At 51.3% G+C, this 17,603-nt stretch overlaps 5 protein-coding genes across 5 annotated transcripts; all 5 read right to left on the bottom strand.

Moving 5' to 3' along the window:
* Nucleotides 1-335: 335 nt before the first annotated feature.
* CTRU02_203901 (uncharacterized protein) lies at nucleotides 336-1,229 on the bottom strand (the record flags this gene model as incomplete). The annotated part of the gene is made up of 1 exon (XM_036722476.1): nucleotides 336-1,229. The coding sequence occupies one exon, from the start codon at nucleotides 1,227-1,229 to the stop codon at nucleotides 336-338; it is 894 nt and encodes a 297-aa protein (XP_036586081.1).
* A 4,684-nt stretch (nucleotides 1,230-5,913) lies between these two features.
* On the bottom strand, nucleotides 5,914-6,168 carry CTRU02_203899 (mule transposase domain protein; the record flags this gene model as incomplete). The annotated part of the gene is made up of 1 exon (XM_070204281.1): nucleotides 5,914-6,168. One exon carries the CDS (start codon nucleotides 6,166-6,168, stop codon nucleotides 5,914-5,916), a length of 255 nt encoding a protein of 84 aa, XP_070062044.1.
* A 3,833-nt stretch (nucleotides 6,169-10,001) lies between these two features.
* Nucleotides 10,002-10,989, bottom strand: CTRU02_203898 (uncharacterized protein; the record flags this gene model as incomplete). The annotated part of the gene is made up of 2 exons (XM_036722474.2): nucleotides 10,002-10,731; nucleotides 10,784-10,989. The coding sequence occupies 2 exons, from the start codon at nucleotides 10,987-10,989 to the stop codon at nucleotides 10,002-10,004; spliced, it is 936 nt and encodes a 311-aa protein (XP_036586080.2).
* Nucleotides 10,990-13,223: 2,234 nt separating this feature from the next.
* Nucleotides 13,224-13,883, bottom strand: CTRU02_203897 (uncharacterized protein; the record flags this gene model as incomplete). Its single annotated transcript, XM_036722473.1, has 1 exon — nucleotides 13,224-13,883. One exon carries the CDS (start codon nucleotides 13,881-13,883, stop codon nucleotides 13,224-13,226), a length of 660 nt encoding a protein of 219 aa, XP_036586079.1.
* A 2,531-nt stretch (nucleotides 13,884-16,414) lies between these two features.
* Nucleotides 16,415-17,335, bottom strand: CTRU02_203896 (metallo-beta-lactamase domain protein; the record flags this gene model as incomplete). The annotated part of the gene is made up of 1 exon (XM_036722472.1): nucleotides 16,415-17,335. One exon carries the CDS (start codon nucleotides 17,333-17,335, stop codon nucleotides 16,415-16,417), a length of 921 nt encoding a protein of 306 aa, XP_036586078.1.
* Between the last annotated feature and the right edge of the window lie 268 nt (nucleotides 17,336-17,603).

Genomic DNA, 17,603 nt, shown 5'->3' with positions numbered 1-17,603 from the left:
TAGGCGTTCGGCTGAAATAGCCAACGGCAGACCCAAAATGGCGACTGAACTCGTGAGGATGAGTCAACAACCTATTGCGTCTCATCCCATGTTGAGGCCTTTTGGTGCGGGGTGTCACTCGCAGGGCGCTCCCGCGAGCGATGTTCTAGCGGGCCCCACACCGCTTATCGGCGGGATGCGTGCCAGGGATGTGAAGAATTTCGGTGTGACTGGGTGATGCAGGATATCATAACGTATTTTCTCGTTAAAACAAAAAATTGCCGGAATTGGTGCGTCGCACAGGGCTTGTTTTTATATATTTCTTTTTTCGTTTTTGCGCATCGTTTGGTATTTTTTTACCATCGCGACCTTCCGCGGGAGGAAGCGTCGGGATCCAATGGGTAAGCGTGGTAATTGCCGTCCTCGCCGAGGTATTGTTCGTCCTCGTCGAAGGGGCTCTCATATTCGGATCGAGGAAGATCCGAGTATACGGGCTCGGAGATGGTTGTAGTCGTGTAAACCTGGGGTCTTATCTGGTGCGAGTAGACAGAGTCGGAACGCTTCGTACGGGGGCGCTCCGCGACGGAGGCGTTGGATCGGGGAGCAGAGGGGCCGTAAGGCTCGACGTAGCTTTCGCGCTGGCTACGAGACGAGCTGCCACTGGAGGAGACACTTTTGTCATCCTTGTCCTTGTGATCGAAACGGCTCTTGAGGCGTTTCTTGTCTTCCTCACAGCGCTTCTCGTGCTCCTTATCTTCGGTCTTTCTTGAACTGCGAACCTTGCTCTCGCTACGACGCTTGCTCTCGCTACGGCGGGGCGGCTTTTCCTTTGGTGACGGGGGTTGAGTGGGTAAGGCACCCGACATTTTGGCTTCGCGCTCCTTGGGCTGGGAGCGGGCCTTGCGATCCTCACGGAGTTTCTCGTTCTCGTCTTTGAGCGTGCGCTTCTCGCGCATCAGTTTCTTGTTGGTGTCCTCGAGAACTTCGACACTGTTCTGCAAGGCACGAAGGCGGGCATTGAGTTCGCGGTATTCCTCCTTGAGTTTCGCATGCTCATCCTTCAAGGCGATATGGTCTTTGTGTAATTCGAAGTAGGCGGCCTGCGCAGAGCGATCAGGGCTTGCGCCGTAGCTATCTTGGTCAGAGCCAACGCCCGAATCGCTCGCCTGCTGACGGTGACCTCTGACTGACACGCTGGGTTCAAAAGAGACGTTCCGGCTGGAACGGTGTTCCTTCCTGTTGGCCGACATGGTCTTTGTGTGTGTGCTGGGCTTTGTAGTCGATCAGATGTGTTGAATCGAAGGACCAGGCCGAGGCAAATATAATATATATATGCCTAGTACCGCCGCAGCTGGTTCGAATAGCAAGTTACTAGATTCGTATATAGGTTGCGTCCTATTCGGGCAAGGTAGGGTTTTCAAAATTGTATGCAAATGTTTGTGGTGGTTGGCTCTCGGGTTAAGACAAGTCGAGCGTGTGAGTCAAGTATAAAAGGGCGAATGAGGTGGCAGTGGATTTTGGTTGTTTTTTTTTTTCCCAAGGTTGGCGGGACTTGGGCAGCAATACTAAGCGAACCTAAGATGGATGGAAAGGGGGAGGGAAACAGGAAATGCGACACCATGGACTTTTTATTTATTCAGACACAGCCCATTGCAGCCTTCATGAACTGATAATAAAAAAAAATCGCAAGCCGGAAGAAGAGAGGGTGTGTATTGCACTGCTGCTGCCTCCGGGGCTAAGTTGCGACGGGATGAGAGGGAGGAACAGGGGAAAAGGACTAGATGACAACGAAAAGGGTACCTGCGACATGCCTCGGTGGCCTAAAGAGATTGCAACATTCCTAAGGTATCTCATGGGTAGTGGCCATGTAGGGCTGTGTTCCCTCTTGGCGAATCCACGACGAGGAGTCATCGCTTGAGGACGGGACGGAGTACGGGAACAGGATGTACCCTGCCATTCTATTCCCCTCTGCCAACCCTGGACCGTGGGCCTCGAACCCATGTCCAAGAGTCCGCCGTCCGTCCTGCCTAGTTGAACCGCTGTGTGTGTGGTGTGCAAGCGGGTTGGGGGGTGACGAGACTGGACTGACGAAGAGGAGGATTGTTTCGAAAGAGGACCCAGAACTCTGCTTCTAGTGCCGTGGTCAAGGGTGTGTGTAGGCGAGAAAGCAAAGTGGAAAAAAGGCGATTCTCCTCTGTACATGGATTCGACACCCATTTTTGCTACCGACCCGTTCACAATGCCATGTATCTCAAGGTCCCATCCCACAGCGGGGGGTGTGGTGGGAGGGAGGGGAGGCTTTGCTTCAATAATTCTCGGTGGTACTCGATGCGCTCATTGGTGCAGTCGAGGCGGTGCAGGCAGTCTGGCAAGGCAGAAATGCAAATTTCTGGTTGCCTTGTTTTTCGCTGAATTTTTCAGTGATCGCCTTATTTCGCCAGCTTTCAGTGTGTGGGAGGAATGGTTCGCCAATGCGGGTTAGGTATCCGGCAGATTGGTTCGCCTAGCAGAGGCAGGCTGGCAACAGCAGCAGCAGCAGCAGCAAGCACTTGCAGGGCCTGAGGGGAGGGAGTTTGACGCCAATACATGGTGAGAGGTGAGGTAAGGTAAGTGGTAAGTGACTGATGACTGATTGAGGGGCGCGGGCAACGAATGCCGGAGAGCGACACTGACAATGATGGAGACAGCAACGACGTGAAGGGGTTCGCTTGGCGCTGCGCAGTCCTTTTCTTGCAGCTATTCTCTGTCCCCTCTGACCAGTTCTGCCTCCCCGTTTCCCTCCAGGATGATGATGTGCGTTGCGTTCGTATCGATGTTCCGGCCAATGGTTTCCCACTGATCGCAAGCAAGATCGACCTGCAGCCTAGGAAAATAAGGCCGTTGCAAAGAAACACCGCGAGGGGGAGCAGGTGATGGGCGAACGAGTCGCGTCGTGAGTCACGCCTTTGCCGGCATCTGGTGTTTTTTGATTTTTTTTGGAACCCGCGACTTGCTGATGACGGTGATCAAGGTCTCCAGTCATTCGACTTCATGCATTCGATGCAAGCCCGGTGATGGTCCATCCAACACGTAGTCTATGGTGTAGGTGCACTTGCTTTCATTTGGTCGATCGAAGATTCTCGGATCATCCAACAGAGCCAATTGCGAATTCATTATGAGATCGGTCAATTTCGACATGATTCTTCCGTGGCTTCCGTCCACTGAGAGGAGCTTCGCGGGCCGCATGGCGATGTTGAGCAGGACAGGCTGAGGTGTGGTGGGTGGTGGTGTGGATGAAAGTGGTTGATACCTATTGAGGACCGCTGGGGCAAAGATGTCACTGGGAGTTCCGCTGGGGAAAGCAGCTAAGCACCGACTAGACAACACTGCCCCGCAGGCTAAAGTAGCAGGCATCCCCCTGTCACGGCTATCTTGACAGGCCCTGTCAAGCCTGTCAAAGCCTGGATCGCCAAACACGGACCCAGGTTTCGCTTGGTCTCTGCGAGTGAATGCTTACATTTTAGTTTGTTTGCTCAAGTTCAGCTGACTAACGCGATGCTACAATACATTGAGACATAGGTATGAAGTGTTCTTGTTACACAACTCGTCAATGGTCCTTTTAGAAAGCTGCAGCTTTTGGCCTCGGGTTAGCTCCGTTGAAGTGACTGCCTGGCTGCAGACTCGTTCCACTAGTTGCCATTGTCACCTCCAGTTCTATAGCCAAGCTTATGATTAAAGACCATCCTCGCAGGCAGGGTCTGAATCGTAGCCCATGATGTGCGTCGTGGCTTGCGTAATTCTAGGGTCTTGAGACAAGAAGATAGGCACTTGGGCGCTCTATTCGCGTGCCTTGACCGACCCGTTTTATCATCTGGCTTGAATCCTTCAGACGCACCTAGACCTTGTTTTAATGGGATACTTACCATGAGAATCGTTCTTTTTGCATCGGTAACGGAAGCAATGAGGTACCAGTGTTAAAATTCACTGAGGTACAAAGCGGCGAACTACAACTTCTATTTTAGGCATAGGAATGAAGAAATGTTCCTCAAAATGTCCTCATCCCAGTTCGTCCCCGGCGTATCGTGCCATTCCGTGCCATTCCTCAACCCCGAGAGAAAGGCGCTGAACCCCGAAGGCATCCATCTCCACCAGGTCTAATGTCTTCTCGGGGACCTTGCCCTAGGACGATGTCTGGAACGATTGTGGCGAGCCAACACAAAGACCGTCGGACTTCTGACAGTCTGCAAGCGCCCTGTGGGTTGACTATATGCCACGGGATCATGCTTGCTTCTTCGAATTCACCACTGCCACGACGAATTGACAAAAAGCAAGAGAATAGTTCTACCTTGAAGTACAATCCGTTACATCGTCATCCTGTATTCAGCAACTTTCTTCTACATGAATGCCCTTATCACTCAGTATAGTTCTGGTACCTTTCTATAAATGTGATATGTACGGCCAGCTCGATGTAGACTGGTAAACAGTTACGTATCATTCAAGAGCCACTCTGCTGGTGCAACGTCCCTTGGTGGACATGAACCAAGGCATTAGCTCGTCTGTACATCCGCCCTTTGAGATGCGCAGAAACAGCATCTGAGCATCAAAACAAACGTCATGGCATTGAAGCAGTGCCACGTCGTCCTTCGTGGGCCAGTGCGAGTACGAACATAATGTGTCTCAGAAGCTGCGGGAAAGAGGAGAAGAAGTCAACAAAAAGTCATCACTCGACTGTATGAACAGCAAATAAGCCGAAGCTGCCTATGCCATCGAGGCAAGTTAAAGTTCCTCACTTCCACTCGTCTCGTCGCCTCGGATACGGAAGGAGAAACAAACTCAAACACAGAAGGTGCAGCTGCCATCTGATGTGTCCGGAGGAAGGAAGTGGTCTAGTACCTTCCTGCTACGTACTACTAGTACTAGTTGTAGGGTTGTGACTTTCTTCTGAGAAGAAGAATAACGCAGCAGCCAAGTGCCGCGCTAGTCCAGGGTGAGTTAACACCATGACCCCGCCAGGCGTTCTTGCTCACCGCGCCTATCACCGCGCGCCTGCCACCGTTGCCAACGATGCCCCTCCCAGTCTAGGCTTGCTCGCCCTCCCCATCTGCTCTCAACAGCACGTCTCAAAACCAGGTCGGCGACCTCCAGATTCAGTAATGATTCGCCTACCTATCATTGCTGTGGGTGTAAGACTTTAGCCGCATCGCCGCGGCCAAGAAGCCAGGAATGCTTTGAGCTGCATTCTCTCAGAGTGCTTATCGCTAGGTCACTGTGCTCTGCTACCCGGTGTGAATGCCTCGCAATCGGTTGCCGAACTTCGGGTTTGCGGCTGTGTGGGGAGGAGTTGTTGGTCCGGAGTGCGAGTAAACGAATCGCCTCTCACCTCGGTGTCAGCACTCTAGCCAAGGTGTACGGAAAAAGACGTTCTTGGCTATTTCATGCAAGAGTGACGAAACCCTTGACGAGCTGATTGAACAAAAGCATCCCCTGTTGTTTCTCTGGGTATCGCCGAAGCGCGGGATCCTTCGAGCGAGGGTTTACGAGGAGGCGTTATGCGCACTTGCGCGCACACCTTGGACTGCGTGTGAAGTGAGGTACGGACACGTCCACGTAGGGAAAGTATTCTCATGTCTCAGCGGATCGCGATGGAAAGTGTATGCAGCCAGGAATGGGTCGCCTACCACTAGTGGAAGGAAGCTGCAGCCTTGAGCTGCACACCATTACTCCGTAAAGAGGACCCAAAAACCCTGGCGGTCTGGGGTGGGTGTTAGCTTGGTGGGATATGGGATGATGTAAGCATCAGGTTTACATAATGCGCTGGCAGGCGGCTCCCAATAGGTTCACGGGTACCCGTGCGTGTAAAATTTCACGGGTACCCGTGGAAATGACTAAGCAACTCTGATATGGGGCTCATGAGCCAATGAGAGGCACGGCCTGCATCAAACTTATCCGGAAAGTTTACGACTTTACTACGATGCACTCTTCGGGCTTACTACCAGCGTATAACGCCTCCTGCTCTGCCTTATCTTGCTCGACTCGTTTCCAGACTTCGCTCATACCTCTCTCACTGTTTTTAAAGGGGTTTTGTCTATCTTCCGCAATAATCAGCTCATCGACCCGTTTGTATTCAGCCCTATCCCAGTCCAGATAAGCCATCATCTCCTCCTTCGTCCAATCCCTTGACCCGTGTGAGGTAGTACAGCGTCCTTTCATCTGCTTATAGTCAAGACACTACTCATAACACTTTTTGTCATAACGTAGCGGAAGTCCTATTGCCCTTCGATACTCCTGGTTTGTTTTAACACTCCCACGAGGTTAAGCACCGTACCAGGCGCTTCTTGCTGCATAGTACCGTCCGTATATCGCCTAAGGTAAATCGTATCCTAGCAGCGAAGGTGAATGCGAATGCGCAAATGGTGATAATACCCGAGGTAGTGATATACTGGTCTCTACTACTATAGCAATAGTCGGTTAAACCAACTCTAGTACGTCCTACACGGCGTTTAAAAGAGGTTCTTATATATCTATCGTCGTCCCGGTAAATATCGCAGTTAATACTATAGCTAGATCTAGAGTAGGTATCGGTTCAGGCAATAAATGCGTATATCGCAGAGGGCACGCCTTTGAAGTCATAGTATGGCCAACTGTATGACACCTACTGCATTTGCTTGGGGCCCGTGAAGCAACTTCAACAACTTCGAACCCGCTAGGCTCTCGTCTAGTGCTTGATTTGGGAATACTGGGATTCTCTAATTGCAACCTGGGCTCTATGCGCTAGCAAGGCTCCAGCAATAGCTGCGGCGCTCTATCACGCCTTAAATGCTAATGTGCATGGAAGTGCTCACGTAGAAGAACAAGATTCTGTTCTTGTAAAGTCTTCAATTTGTGTAAGCATGGGAGACTATATACTTGAGAAAACGTCCCTATACAGGCTGTGGAAGGATTTGTGTCTTTCTTCGTGAGCAGCTTCCGTTGCTTTTCTACTTTGCGCAAGGCTTCATACGATACCTAGCCAAGCACTGCGCCGTACATTGACCCTGAAAGCTTAACTGGTATCCGTATTTGCTATTTAACTTGATTTGACTTTAGATCCGATAGCTGATTTAGTAAAGCATGCTTTATTGCTTGCTAAGCTTCAAAAAGGTCTAATATAGATCGTTTCAAGTGCGATTTAAGTAGTGTATAAATACCCTCAACTCGCGAAGTAGCTATATTGCCAAAATAGGTATGCTAATCGACCTAGGCTTTCACTAGCTTCTCCTTGTATAGTTTCAACCAAACGGACGTAACATAGCTGACTTCTTCGAGATGGTCCAGAAGATAGCGTTCCTTAAACTGGGAAACGCGCTCCTCAAAAACCACCTCAGATAGCAAGCTGATGATCGAATGCCAGGAGTTATAGAATTCTTCCCAGCTCTAAGTTGAAGGTTTGAGCGCTGCAGGATTGTTGACTGTCTTTGGCTTAGTAGAGTCAAAAGCTGGATTACAATGTTAAAGAACGGCCTTGTTCGCATGCCAGAGGCAAAGCAAAGATGTAGAAGAAGGGAAGATGGTTGTAACAGCGTTAATGCATGCTAAGCAGCGATCTGTGAGGATAACCGCAGGTAGGCTAGCGTTATACTGACTATACAAGGATTTGACCCGCTCTAAAGCCTAGGTATAGTCATCTTCTGCCTCGCCGCTAAGAAATGCAAACGCAATACAGAACGACCGTTAGCAAGCATCGACGCCAACTATATCAAGAAGTGGCATACTATACTTATTAGTCTTATAGGTATAGTCTAGTAACATGATGTCTGGGTAGGCTTGGAGAAGGGCTAAGGAATCTGGATGAGCGAACAAGACAGCCGTAACTCGGCCATCTAGTACAAACTGCATGCGACTCCAGAAGCCTTCCTCATCAAGTTGATTGGCAAGTGCATAGATCGAGGTCTGCCCTTCACGAACATCTCGTTTAGCAGCTGCAATATGATTATAGATATCCTGCTGGGTTGCTATAGAGTCTGTCGTTTGTCGTATATATGTTCTGATGTCCCTGGGTACGACGCCAGCGTTTGAAAGACCGGCCACCTTGGCTTGATCCTCCTCAGATAGCTTGCGATGCGTTGGGTGAGCAGACGGATGTTGGCTTGGGGGATGATTATAAGAAGAAAAACGCTTATCGGGCCGGTGTCTCAAGCTCTATGTGCTCTTATCCAAAGATTCCTTAGCAAGGACGGAAAATTGACAACCAGTCCCCCTACTAGTAGTCTGCCTTTGCCGCGCTATTGATGTGCTTGGCGGATGACACGACCTATCGTATGAATATATAATCGTCCGTCGTCCGCTTTTCTCCTTTGTTGATCTCCCGGTAGTGAATACGTATCCCTTTGTCGCCGCCTAGTTGTTGATTGACATAAAAAGCTCATCGCGAGATTTATGATCGCTTTCAGGGGGGAGACTGTCGTCTGGGAATGTGAGTATTGAGTCTTTGAGAGCTATTTCCATTTTTAAGAATATATGACTGAAGTGCTGGATGCAAATAACGCGTGAAAGGTGTATGACACAAGACGCGTTCAACGTGGGCAGGTTGCTTAGTCATTTCCACGGGTACCCGTGAAATTTTACACGCACGGGTACCCGTGAACCTATTGGGAGCCCTGGCAGGCAGGTAGCTTACGTAACGCACATCAAGTCACGCTTCGTATGCCCCTCCTCTACATAGCGAGTCAAGTTGGTAAGAAGGATTTAGGAGTGAGGGGTGAGGTGGGGGGTGTTGAGAGGTTGAAGTGTGGGAGCCTTGGGATGTGGCGTCATGGGAACGGGATGTCTTGAAGTCGAGCGAATCTGGTGACGAGACCCGGTGCCGCAGTCGAGTCACTGACTGAGGCCTTCCATTTTTGGCATTTATGGCATTTACATACACTATGATATTAACACCAGGCATCGCCATGCCTGCATCACGTGAGTCTCGCCCAGCGAACAACAATGCCTGGCAAGCGCATCCTCTAGGCAAGAAGCGGCTGTTCGTGCCTATCCCGCCTTCCGATCCGCCGCCACAGGCCGGCCCGTCGCAGCCCCATTAGCCCAATGATTTGGCGAGATTGCAACCGGTGCCACCACCATCCAAGGTGGCTATGGCTACGTCGACAAGACCTCACTCCATGCGAAAGCTATTGGCGCCATCGTCTCGCGGAGGATGGTTGACCACTATTAGAGCCACGAGAAAACAGAGTAGAACGGGCGTAACGAACCTAGACAGCTCTGCCCGCTCCTCGATATTCTTGCCAACCTTAATGAAGTCGCATTCGATCTGTAAAAGATGCCCGTGGCCGAGTCCAAAAAGAGGGACTAGATGGTGGCTGGATGTCATTCCGGCCGTCTCTGTGATGTTTACATCCTCCTCATCGCTTGCATGACCTGTTTCCGCCAGCCGGTCCGGGAGATTGTTGTAAAAGTCTCCAACTTCACCATCGGCAGCCGTCTCCTCGAACTTAAACGCACCAATAGTACCACCATGGGTGTCGAATTTCCGCGCCAAGAGCCACCGACCCAGGTATCAATACGGTTCTCCTTTGAATTGATACCGCAGGAATTTCCCGCAAGAGGCCTAAGCTCACTTACGACCTGCGTGTAGCAAGCGAAGAGAGCCGTCGGTTACAAGCTCCCTCTGATGCCACCAGAGCTTCGTCCAGACAACCCTCCGCACCTCCTTCTTGGGCAGCTTCCGAGGTGCCTGACGACTCTGAAAACCGTCCAGCTACTCCACACAGTCAGCCACGTGTCGACACTAACGGCTTTGCAATCTCTGCCCTGCTGGCTGCTGATACCAAGACGCTCAATATGCTGACGGCGACTCGTTCATGAGAGGAGCTTTAGTGCTTCACGCTTCACGTCGTGACTTTCGCCACGCGGAGTCGCCTCACTGGTCTCAAAATACTGTTCTACTGCTTTGCTGTCGACGCGCACAAAATGTTGGGTGCCATGTCAATTCATTAGGGAACCTCTCTGGCCATAAAATCTCAAAACGCTATGCATCAAAAATCTCCCACGCGTCCGCTTCACTTTCAGGTAGACGTTCCTCGCCATATACTTCCCACTTTTGCCAGCTGCTTGTGTTCAGCTTTCAAGGCAGCTGGGTTTTGGGCCTCAAACCAGAAAGCCCAAGTACTCTTGGTGTTCAATTCTGTGTTGGTCCTGCTTGATACAAGCCCGACATGCTGCACAACCTGTGGCGCGAGCGCGTAGCGCTGAAGACTGGCGGCATCCGCGTAGTCCTCAATCAACGAGTCCGTCTGCCCTGCCTTGGTTGAAAGCATGTCAAGAAGTCCGTCGATTTGATTCCGAGGAAACACGAGTGCTTGAGTGCAGCAACCCCACTTGTCCATTTTCACCACACCATGCAGAGGCATAAGGTTGTATTTCCCGACCATGAACACCAATGCGGTGAAGGCAGGTATCGTAACCAGGACGAGAACGGCGATAGTTGTGTTGTCCATAACCCTTCGGAGACGTGACAGCCGACGTAGGACGAGGAGTACCAGCAGTCCTGACACCATGGCCAGGCCGAACGTCAGGGTCATGTGCCCGTACCAGAAATCGACGTTTTCCTCCCAGCCGAGGGAGGTCTCGGTATAGAAGAGGCGAAGGTATAGCCAGGATGTTTGGTCGCGTAGATCGGCTAGGCCCTGAAATGTCTTGGAGAGCCATCCATCCGCGAAAATGATGTCGTCCTCAAAGATGGCAATGTAGGGAGCCTCGGACAGCAGGCATTGCTGGATCATATAGACATAGTCCCTGGTACGCAAAGTCAGCGCGAGCAATCAAGATGACAAACGGGCATACTAACCAGACGCCCTTTGCGTAATAATCGGCTTTGTCCTCCCATTCCTGCAACTGCTTCAGTTGTTCCTTCGATACGTTGTAACCTGACCACTGGTCCACCAAACCCAACCACTGCTTGTTCCAATCGGGGTGCTTTTCTGGCTGTGCGTGGGTGAAAAGCACACGGACATCGAGCGCACTTCTCTCTTCCGGCGTCAGCCCCGCGAGCATGGAGCCGATGGTATCATTGAGATACTGCCTATCCCTTTTGAACGTGGTGATTCCAGCGCAGAGGACCGGAGCCGGCGAGCGAGATCTGTCCAAAGCCGCCGGCGGATGGCGCTCAGCTTCTGTGATTAACGACCGCCCTTCATCCTGTCGTATCAGACTATAGCCCAGATTGTATACCGTCTTGTCCTGGAAGAAAGCCGTATGCGGATCGCGCCAAAGCGTTTGTCGGAATGCCACGAATGCCGTCAGCCAGAGCAAAGCGCTCCCAGCTAACGTAATAATTGGGGCGGAATATTTGTGAAGTATGCTGAGGGCGAAGCGCCCTGGAGGAGCATGTAGCTGCATGCCGGCTTCGTCAAACGGGACGTGACGAGAACAGAACTCGCCTTACCCGTCGTGGTGGTGGTGGCAGTGGTGGTGATGAGATTGGGAAACAAAATCTCAACGGTTCAATCTGTCGGCTGCCAGCCGCTAGAACGAAAAAAGGTGCTTGGCGATCCCTGGCCATTTCATTGGACATGGAGGCGACATCCCGAGGACCGTTTGCATGGTCTCACTCCAAAGCGGAAGGCGCAAAGCTGGGCGACCCGCCGCAATCAGAGCCACGCGAGAACGGTGACAAGGGCGAATCGATCTGGCCAGCCGCACAACCGGACGCCCCCCCTTGCTTTGCATCGCATTCCATCGCATTGCCGTCCCCATTGCAAACACCTCCGCTCACCTTTGGCGGGGCCTTCACCACACGACTTTCACTACAGCGCCGTTCTGAGCATCTCCGCCGACTTTCTGCCGCCATCGCCTGCGCTGCCCGCAATGTAGCACGGTTTGCCCGACAAACTGATAGTGGCCCCCATGTCCATTTGATATTCGGTGGGCCTGTTAGTCTATGCTTACTTGAGGTGACAATGGGGCATTGTTGGGCTGATAATGGGTCTTCCCTAGATTTCCAGCCAATAGAAATAGACGTCTGTCTAGTTTGATTAGACTATTAAATACGTTTCTCCCCATTCCTTACCTAATGTCTTTAGCACTACGTTAAAGTTTTATTTAATTGTTATTCGCTAGGTATGTAGTAGTTTATTTTAACTAATCTCCCTTCATAGTTTTAAAGATTGAATTAAATCTACAACTTTAAGTGACATTATCACCTCCATCGCGGCCGCCAGTGTGATGGTGTCCGTGGAGCCCGGACCCTGCCCGGCTCGATCCGGTCTGGATTGACACGGACAAAAAACGTTGCATATGCTATAGTAGTAATAGTGGACGGACTGGTGGGAACGTGGCTGACATATACGTCCCTCGGGAGGTGCCCAAGTACGGCGTCGCATCGCCCATAAAAAGCTAGCGTCTTGGTAGCCTTTCATCAAGCATTTTCCTTCCTACGATAACTTAATTTTTTCCAGGGTCCGCATTCGATTTTCCCCACCGCCATTGAATTTACTGAGCAGTTCTCTCTCGGCGCGCTTGTACTATTCCGGCGAATGGAGAGAAGCCCCTCGTGGCGGTTGAGGTGCTTCTGCAAAGAGTTCCCGCCAAGAGGCTGCCTTCCTGGATCGATGGCTTATTTAATGTCGGAACATTATTCATCATAACGGCAGCATTGGTTTTATGGAGATATTCAATCAGAGGACGGATGTTCGATTCCAATAATTGCGATAAAAAAAACAAAGATGAAAATGAGAGATGCGTCTAACCAAATCCTAAACCAAGACAATGAATGATGTGAAAGAGAAACCACCTAATCTTACAGCCCTTCAATCTGAAGACATCGGCGGACAATTCATCCAAAGCATTCTGCGTGGAAGCATTAAATTCATGGAAGAAAGAAGAAAAAATTGCCCCGTGACAAATGAAAAGCGTCGTGAATGAAGGTATGACTGCGATAGCCCCTCATCGGCTTGATCCCTGCCTGCATGGTAGGTATCCAATGAAGCATCGCCAGTCGAATAGTCTGTTGAAACGAAAACCAATCATGATGAATTGCTGCAATCTCCAATGAAAACCTGCATTTCACCCCGGACGTTAGACTTCATATCTCGAACAGCAACTCAGGGGGGCCACTTACCACTCGGCTTTCTGAGTCGCGGATCCAGCAAGCTGACCCTTCCTGCCAAGGAAAGAAAACGTTCATTTCGTCCGCAGCGTGATATCAATGTCCCCCCGCGTGTGCAACCCCCTTCATAAGCCTGCGAAATTCAAACAGAACATATGCCCGTCCCCATCCGCCACCACGCTCAGTTGCACCTAATCAGACCATGGCGGCGCAGAATCCGCTCATAGACGCTGAGCCTCTCGTCCTGCTCCCGGATAATGCACCGCTGGTCCTCGATATCCCGTCTCAGACGCTTGTTGTGGTCGTCGACGACGTCAAACTTGCGCTCCAGAGTGATGATGATGCGTCTCAGGTCCTCCGCGCGGTCTGGCCCACAGTGCCGTGAGAGCTCCTTGACGCGGATAATTAGAGCATCGCGCTCTCTCTCAATCCTGTGCAGCTTGTGCCGCAGCCTCTCGACCTCGCGCTGGTATTTGCCTGCGTTGCCGCCTGCATTCTCGATCGAGCAGCGCAGCGCTGCGTTCTCCTCCTTGAGGGCCTTGTTCTGCGCGTGAATGACGGGCACGATACCCGCGAGCCTTCGGGCCTCGGTCTCGGCGGCCTGGAAGTCGCACTTTAGTTGGTTATTCTCGCGGGCTAGGCACTCGTTGTCCTCGCGGAGCTTGCGCTCTCGCTCCACCAGGTCGTTCCATTCGTCCTTGCCAATATGGCAGCAGTCGTCGCGGCAGCAGCGGTCGTAGTGGTGGCGGCCATGGCGATGGTGAGAGCGTGTGCGCTTCAGGTGGACATATTGGTGCCGAGGGTCCGACGACGCGTCGAAGTAGAAGCGTCGAGAAGTCATTTGAATGGCTCCTTATAGATAGTAGGGTAAGTTGGCTGTTTTTAGACTCGTTTTTCTCCTTGGGTGTTGGGAAAAAGGACCGCAGGAGTTTGCGATCTGACTGTTAGTTGTTGTTCTTGTTGTAAGATCTGTAGGTGAGATCAAAAGTCGTAACTGTATCGCTGGAGATGATCGTGTAGGTATGATTCAATAGTAGTCTTGAAGGAAAGACGAAAATGGGAGAAGATCAGATCGGTAACCTCCAAGGAAGGGAGAGATCAAGACTCTGATATGGGTAGGCACGAGTAAAGACAGTAGGCCACAAGGGCTAGAATGACGTGCAGGTGACTTGAGCAGAAGACTTGAGGTCTGAAGTGAGTGAAGAATGGTGAGACGTCCGCATGGCAGAAACGGGAGCGGCCATGTCGATTTAAAGACTTGTCTAAGGCAGGGCCCTGGCATAGGACTGAACCACCACACTGGGAAAGCCCTAGGGAAAGCCATCACGTCGGACTCGGAGCAAACGGCACCAAACAGGCGTCGAGTCATAGAAATGTGCTACTGGAAAAGAGGCAGAGAGCACGAGGCACAAGCGCGTGGGCCGGGGTGGGATGGGCGCTGGTTCGGTGGCCGGCGCGCAAGCAGGTGTGTGTGGAGGTGGGATTCGAACCCAGGCGTTGTGGCTTGATGGGAAGATAACTAGGTAGAGAAGACACTATCTCCTCTCTCTAGATTCTGCCCTTGCAGAAAGCCCGCCGACGGTAAAATGGCAGGTGTCGGGTGCCATGTCACTGCTCCCAAGGTAGTGTGAGATGAACGAGGACTAAGAACGTGGGTGTGGTGGTCATGTACACATCCTCACAAATTGTGTGTGGTAAGACTTATCACGTCGTTTGGCTGCGAGCGCATGAGGGGACTGTCTCATGCGTGGAGGGGTCATTCGGGACCAGCTCCGAGGCTGAGTGACGACTCGCTGGTCGCCCATCCCGGTCGGTCCCTGGGAGAGGGAAGGGTAAAAGAAGAGGCAGGGACCGCACTAACGCTTGGAAACGGAAAAACCTAGAAAACGGGGGAACCGAAACTTTTTTGGCTCGTTTCGTTTACTGCAGCCCTAAATTAGAGTGCATAATCATTCCTTGGGGTTGAGCATCGTCATATTCGACGAGTTGAGATGACAGACGAAGTGGATAGGTGGAGTTGGAGTTGGAGATGGGAGTTGGAGAATTTGAGGGTCCGATAACGATAAGGAATGGGCGATGATCAGTCAATCAAGCGAGCGCCTGAGGAAGCACGGTTCGGCCCCTGTCAATCATCGCGGCTGCGCTTGGGCTGCCTCCCCACCAAAGATGTCAATCAGAAGCCAGGGGTACGTACCTTTCCTTCGCCCTTCCTTCCCTTCCCGACTTACAACGGCTTCCTTTTTGCACCTCCGTCATCCCTTGGGTTGACAACATAGCCACGCTAAGGCCACCACGAACTAGGGCTTGGCACGACGTTCAAGTAGTCCGAAGAAAAATTTTCGCACTCATGCCCTCCAAAAGCTAGCCAGTCGTACTTTTACTTCCTCATCCTGGAACTTTTCGACCCGTCTCTTTTCTTAGCTAGGATCCCCCTGCAACTTGCGCCCTTACACTTGAGCCCAGGGCAGTCGTCATCACCAATGTCGCCTTTTCGAAAGGAGCCGGATACAACTATCAACATGCTTAATGCACATTTCCGTTTAGCTACTTGATGGCGCTCGTCGAAACTATGGTTGCTGCCTAACAAGAGTCCGCATGATCTGGGTTGCCTTATCCTGGTGGCAAACTTGAACTGGCATGAGATGGCATCTCAAACCGCCGCCCACTTAGTACGTCGACCAAATGGTGTAGTGAGGGCCACACCATCGCTTTCTACTCGGCCACGTGCTTCTTGCTTCTACCCCTACATTAGTGCGCCGGTATGCAAGTCAACTTTGCTGGTTCCCAGGGGTAGGAGGGGATGGGTTGCGTCATTGTGCTATGTGGAGTTCGCGATACCAAGTATGCGGTCCATTCCTCATAGCTCGTGGTTCGTCGTACCTTGAGCTGAGGCCAGTTGGCGACTTACTCCAAGGGAAGAAAACTCAAGCCCACGTTCAGGCCGGCTTCTCCGTCTCGATGGCGGCGCCACCATGCTCACCGCTACTTCAACCAACTAAGAAAGGACGTCGACTTCTTTTCTTGGCGACCAAACACGACAACAATGCTCTCTTTTCCTTGCCAATGTTTTGTCGTGCCCCTCTCGCCATCTGAGCAATTCAAAGCCGGTACCTTCCGAGGCGAATGAAGGGAGGCTGAACTAACAAGCAACTTGGGCGTCCCGCTTGAGATTGTCCCAAGACAACGATATTCCTTGGCTGGATTTCCAAAGGTCGGTATGAGCTCAATGTTCAGGATTGAGCTCAGGGCAAGACCCAACTGGTAGCACGCAGTACATTATCACTCACTCCTAGTGGCAACAATGATTAACCGATGGCTCCTCCTTTAACATCGTTAGAGGGAAACCGTTCACATTTTGTCTGCTAATATCATTCATAGGTGCTCCGAGGAAGCTGGAGACTGTTTGGACATGATTCCAGCGCGGCACCCGCCACTCAAAATCCAGAGATTCCACCTTGGGAAGCGAGATTTCATAACTTTGAACAGATCCACCTCACTTTGCGCTTTCTCAAGTTCCTCCTCAAAGGCCTTGATGTACTTCCTCGTACTGTTCAACATAGACTGTGCAATGGCCTCATTAGGTTCCACCGTAGGCTTGAATGTGTGTCCGGGAACAACAACCCTGGGTTTCAAAGCCTCAATCTGCGACAGAGCCTCTACCCATTTGTCTCTTTTTTCCTGCGTGCTCGCCTCGCCGAGCCACTGGTGACAGTCCCCGTTGTAGACAATGTCGCCGGCGACAACAAGTCCCAGGTCCGGAACGTGAATGAAAGAGCCGGCATGCGTGTCGCCATGTGGCACATCATGGAGCTTGACAAGATGTCCGTCCAGGATTATCTCGTTTGACGCGGGCAGGGCCACAAAATCAGTTTTCGTCTCAGGTACGCCAGTGCCTGCTTCACTGGGAGGAAAGGTAGCCTCCCAGAGTGCTTTGTAGGTCTCGGGGGAATACTGATGTGCTATCCCCTCAACAACACTCTCGGTGCTGGTAGGCGTGATACTTGGGAATGCGGCCTTCAAAATTGGGATGCCGAGGAAGTGGTCTCCATGGGCGTGCGATGCGATAAAGTACTTCAAAGTACACCCGGGCGGTAGAGTTGATTTGAGCCAAGATGCTAATTCATTTGTCGCGTTGACGCTCGCAGGGCAATCCACAAGAATTGCAGTGTTCGGGGTATAAATGAGTGTACAGCAGAGCGGTGACCAAAGCCCAGAGTCCTCAGATGACGGATCTGGTGAGACTGCTGCAGTCGGAATAGGATGGCACAAATAAACTGCCGTCTGAATAGCCATTTTTTTTTATTGTTCTAATGAATAAGGTAGTTCTGAGAAAGGAACATGGGAATTCAATTGAAAATGATCTTAAAAATTTCTGTCGTCGGGGTATACTAATACCATTGGGATCTTGTGCGCCGTAGTTGCGATTGGATGGCTCAGTACAAAGTATGAAGTCTATTAGTACCACAAACAGTCTTCAAGATTACTGAACAATAGATGCTGCAAGTAAGCTTTCGGGTACCACGAACATGCTACCGATTTGTCAGATATTCAACTGCAGGAA

This window comes from Colletotrichum truncatum (genome assembly GCF_014235925.2).
Source record: "Colletotrichum truncatum strain CMES1059 chromosome Unknown Contig_0002, whole genome shotgun sequence".
Taxonomy (NCBI): domain Eukaryota; kingdom Fungi; phylum Ascomycota; class Sordariomycetes; order Glomerellales; family Glomerellaceae; genus Colletotrichum; species Colletotrichum truncatum.
Note: the sequence above shows the minus strand (reverse complement) of the source record. Positions and strands in the feature narration are given on the sequence as shown.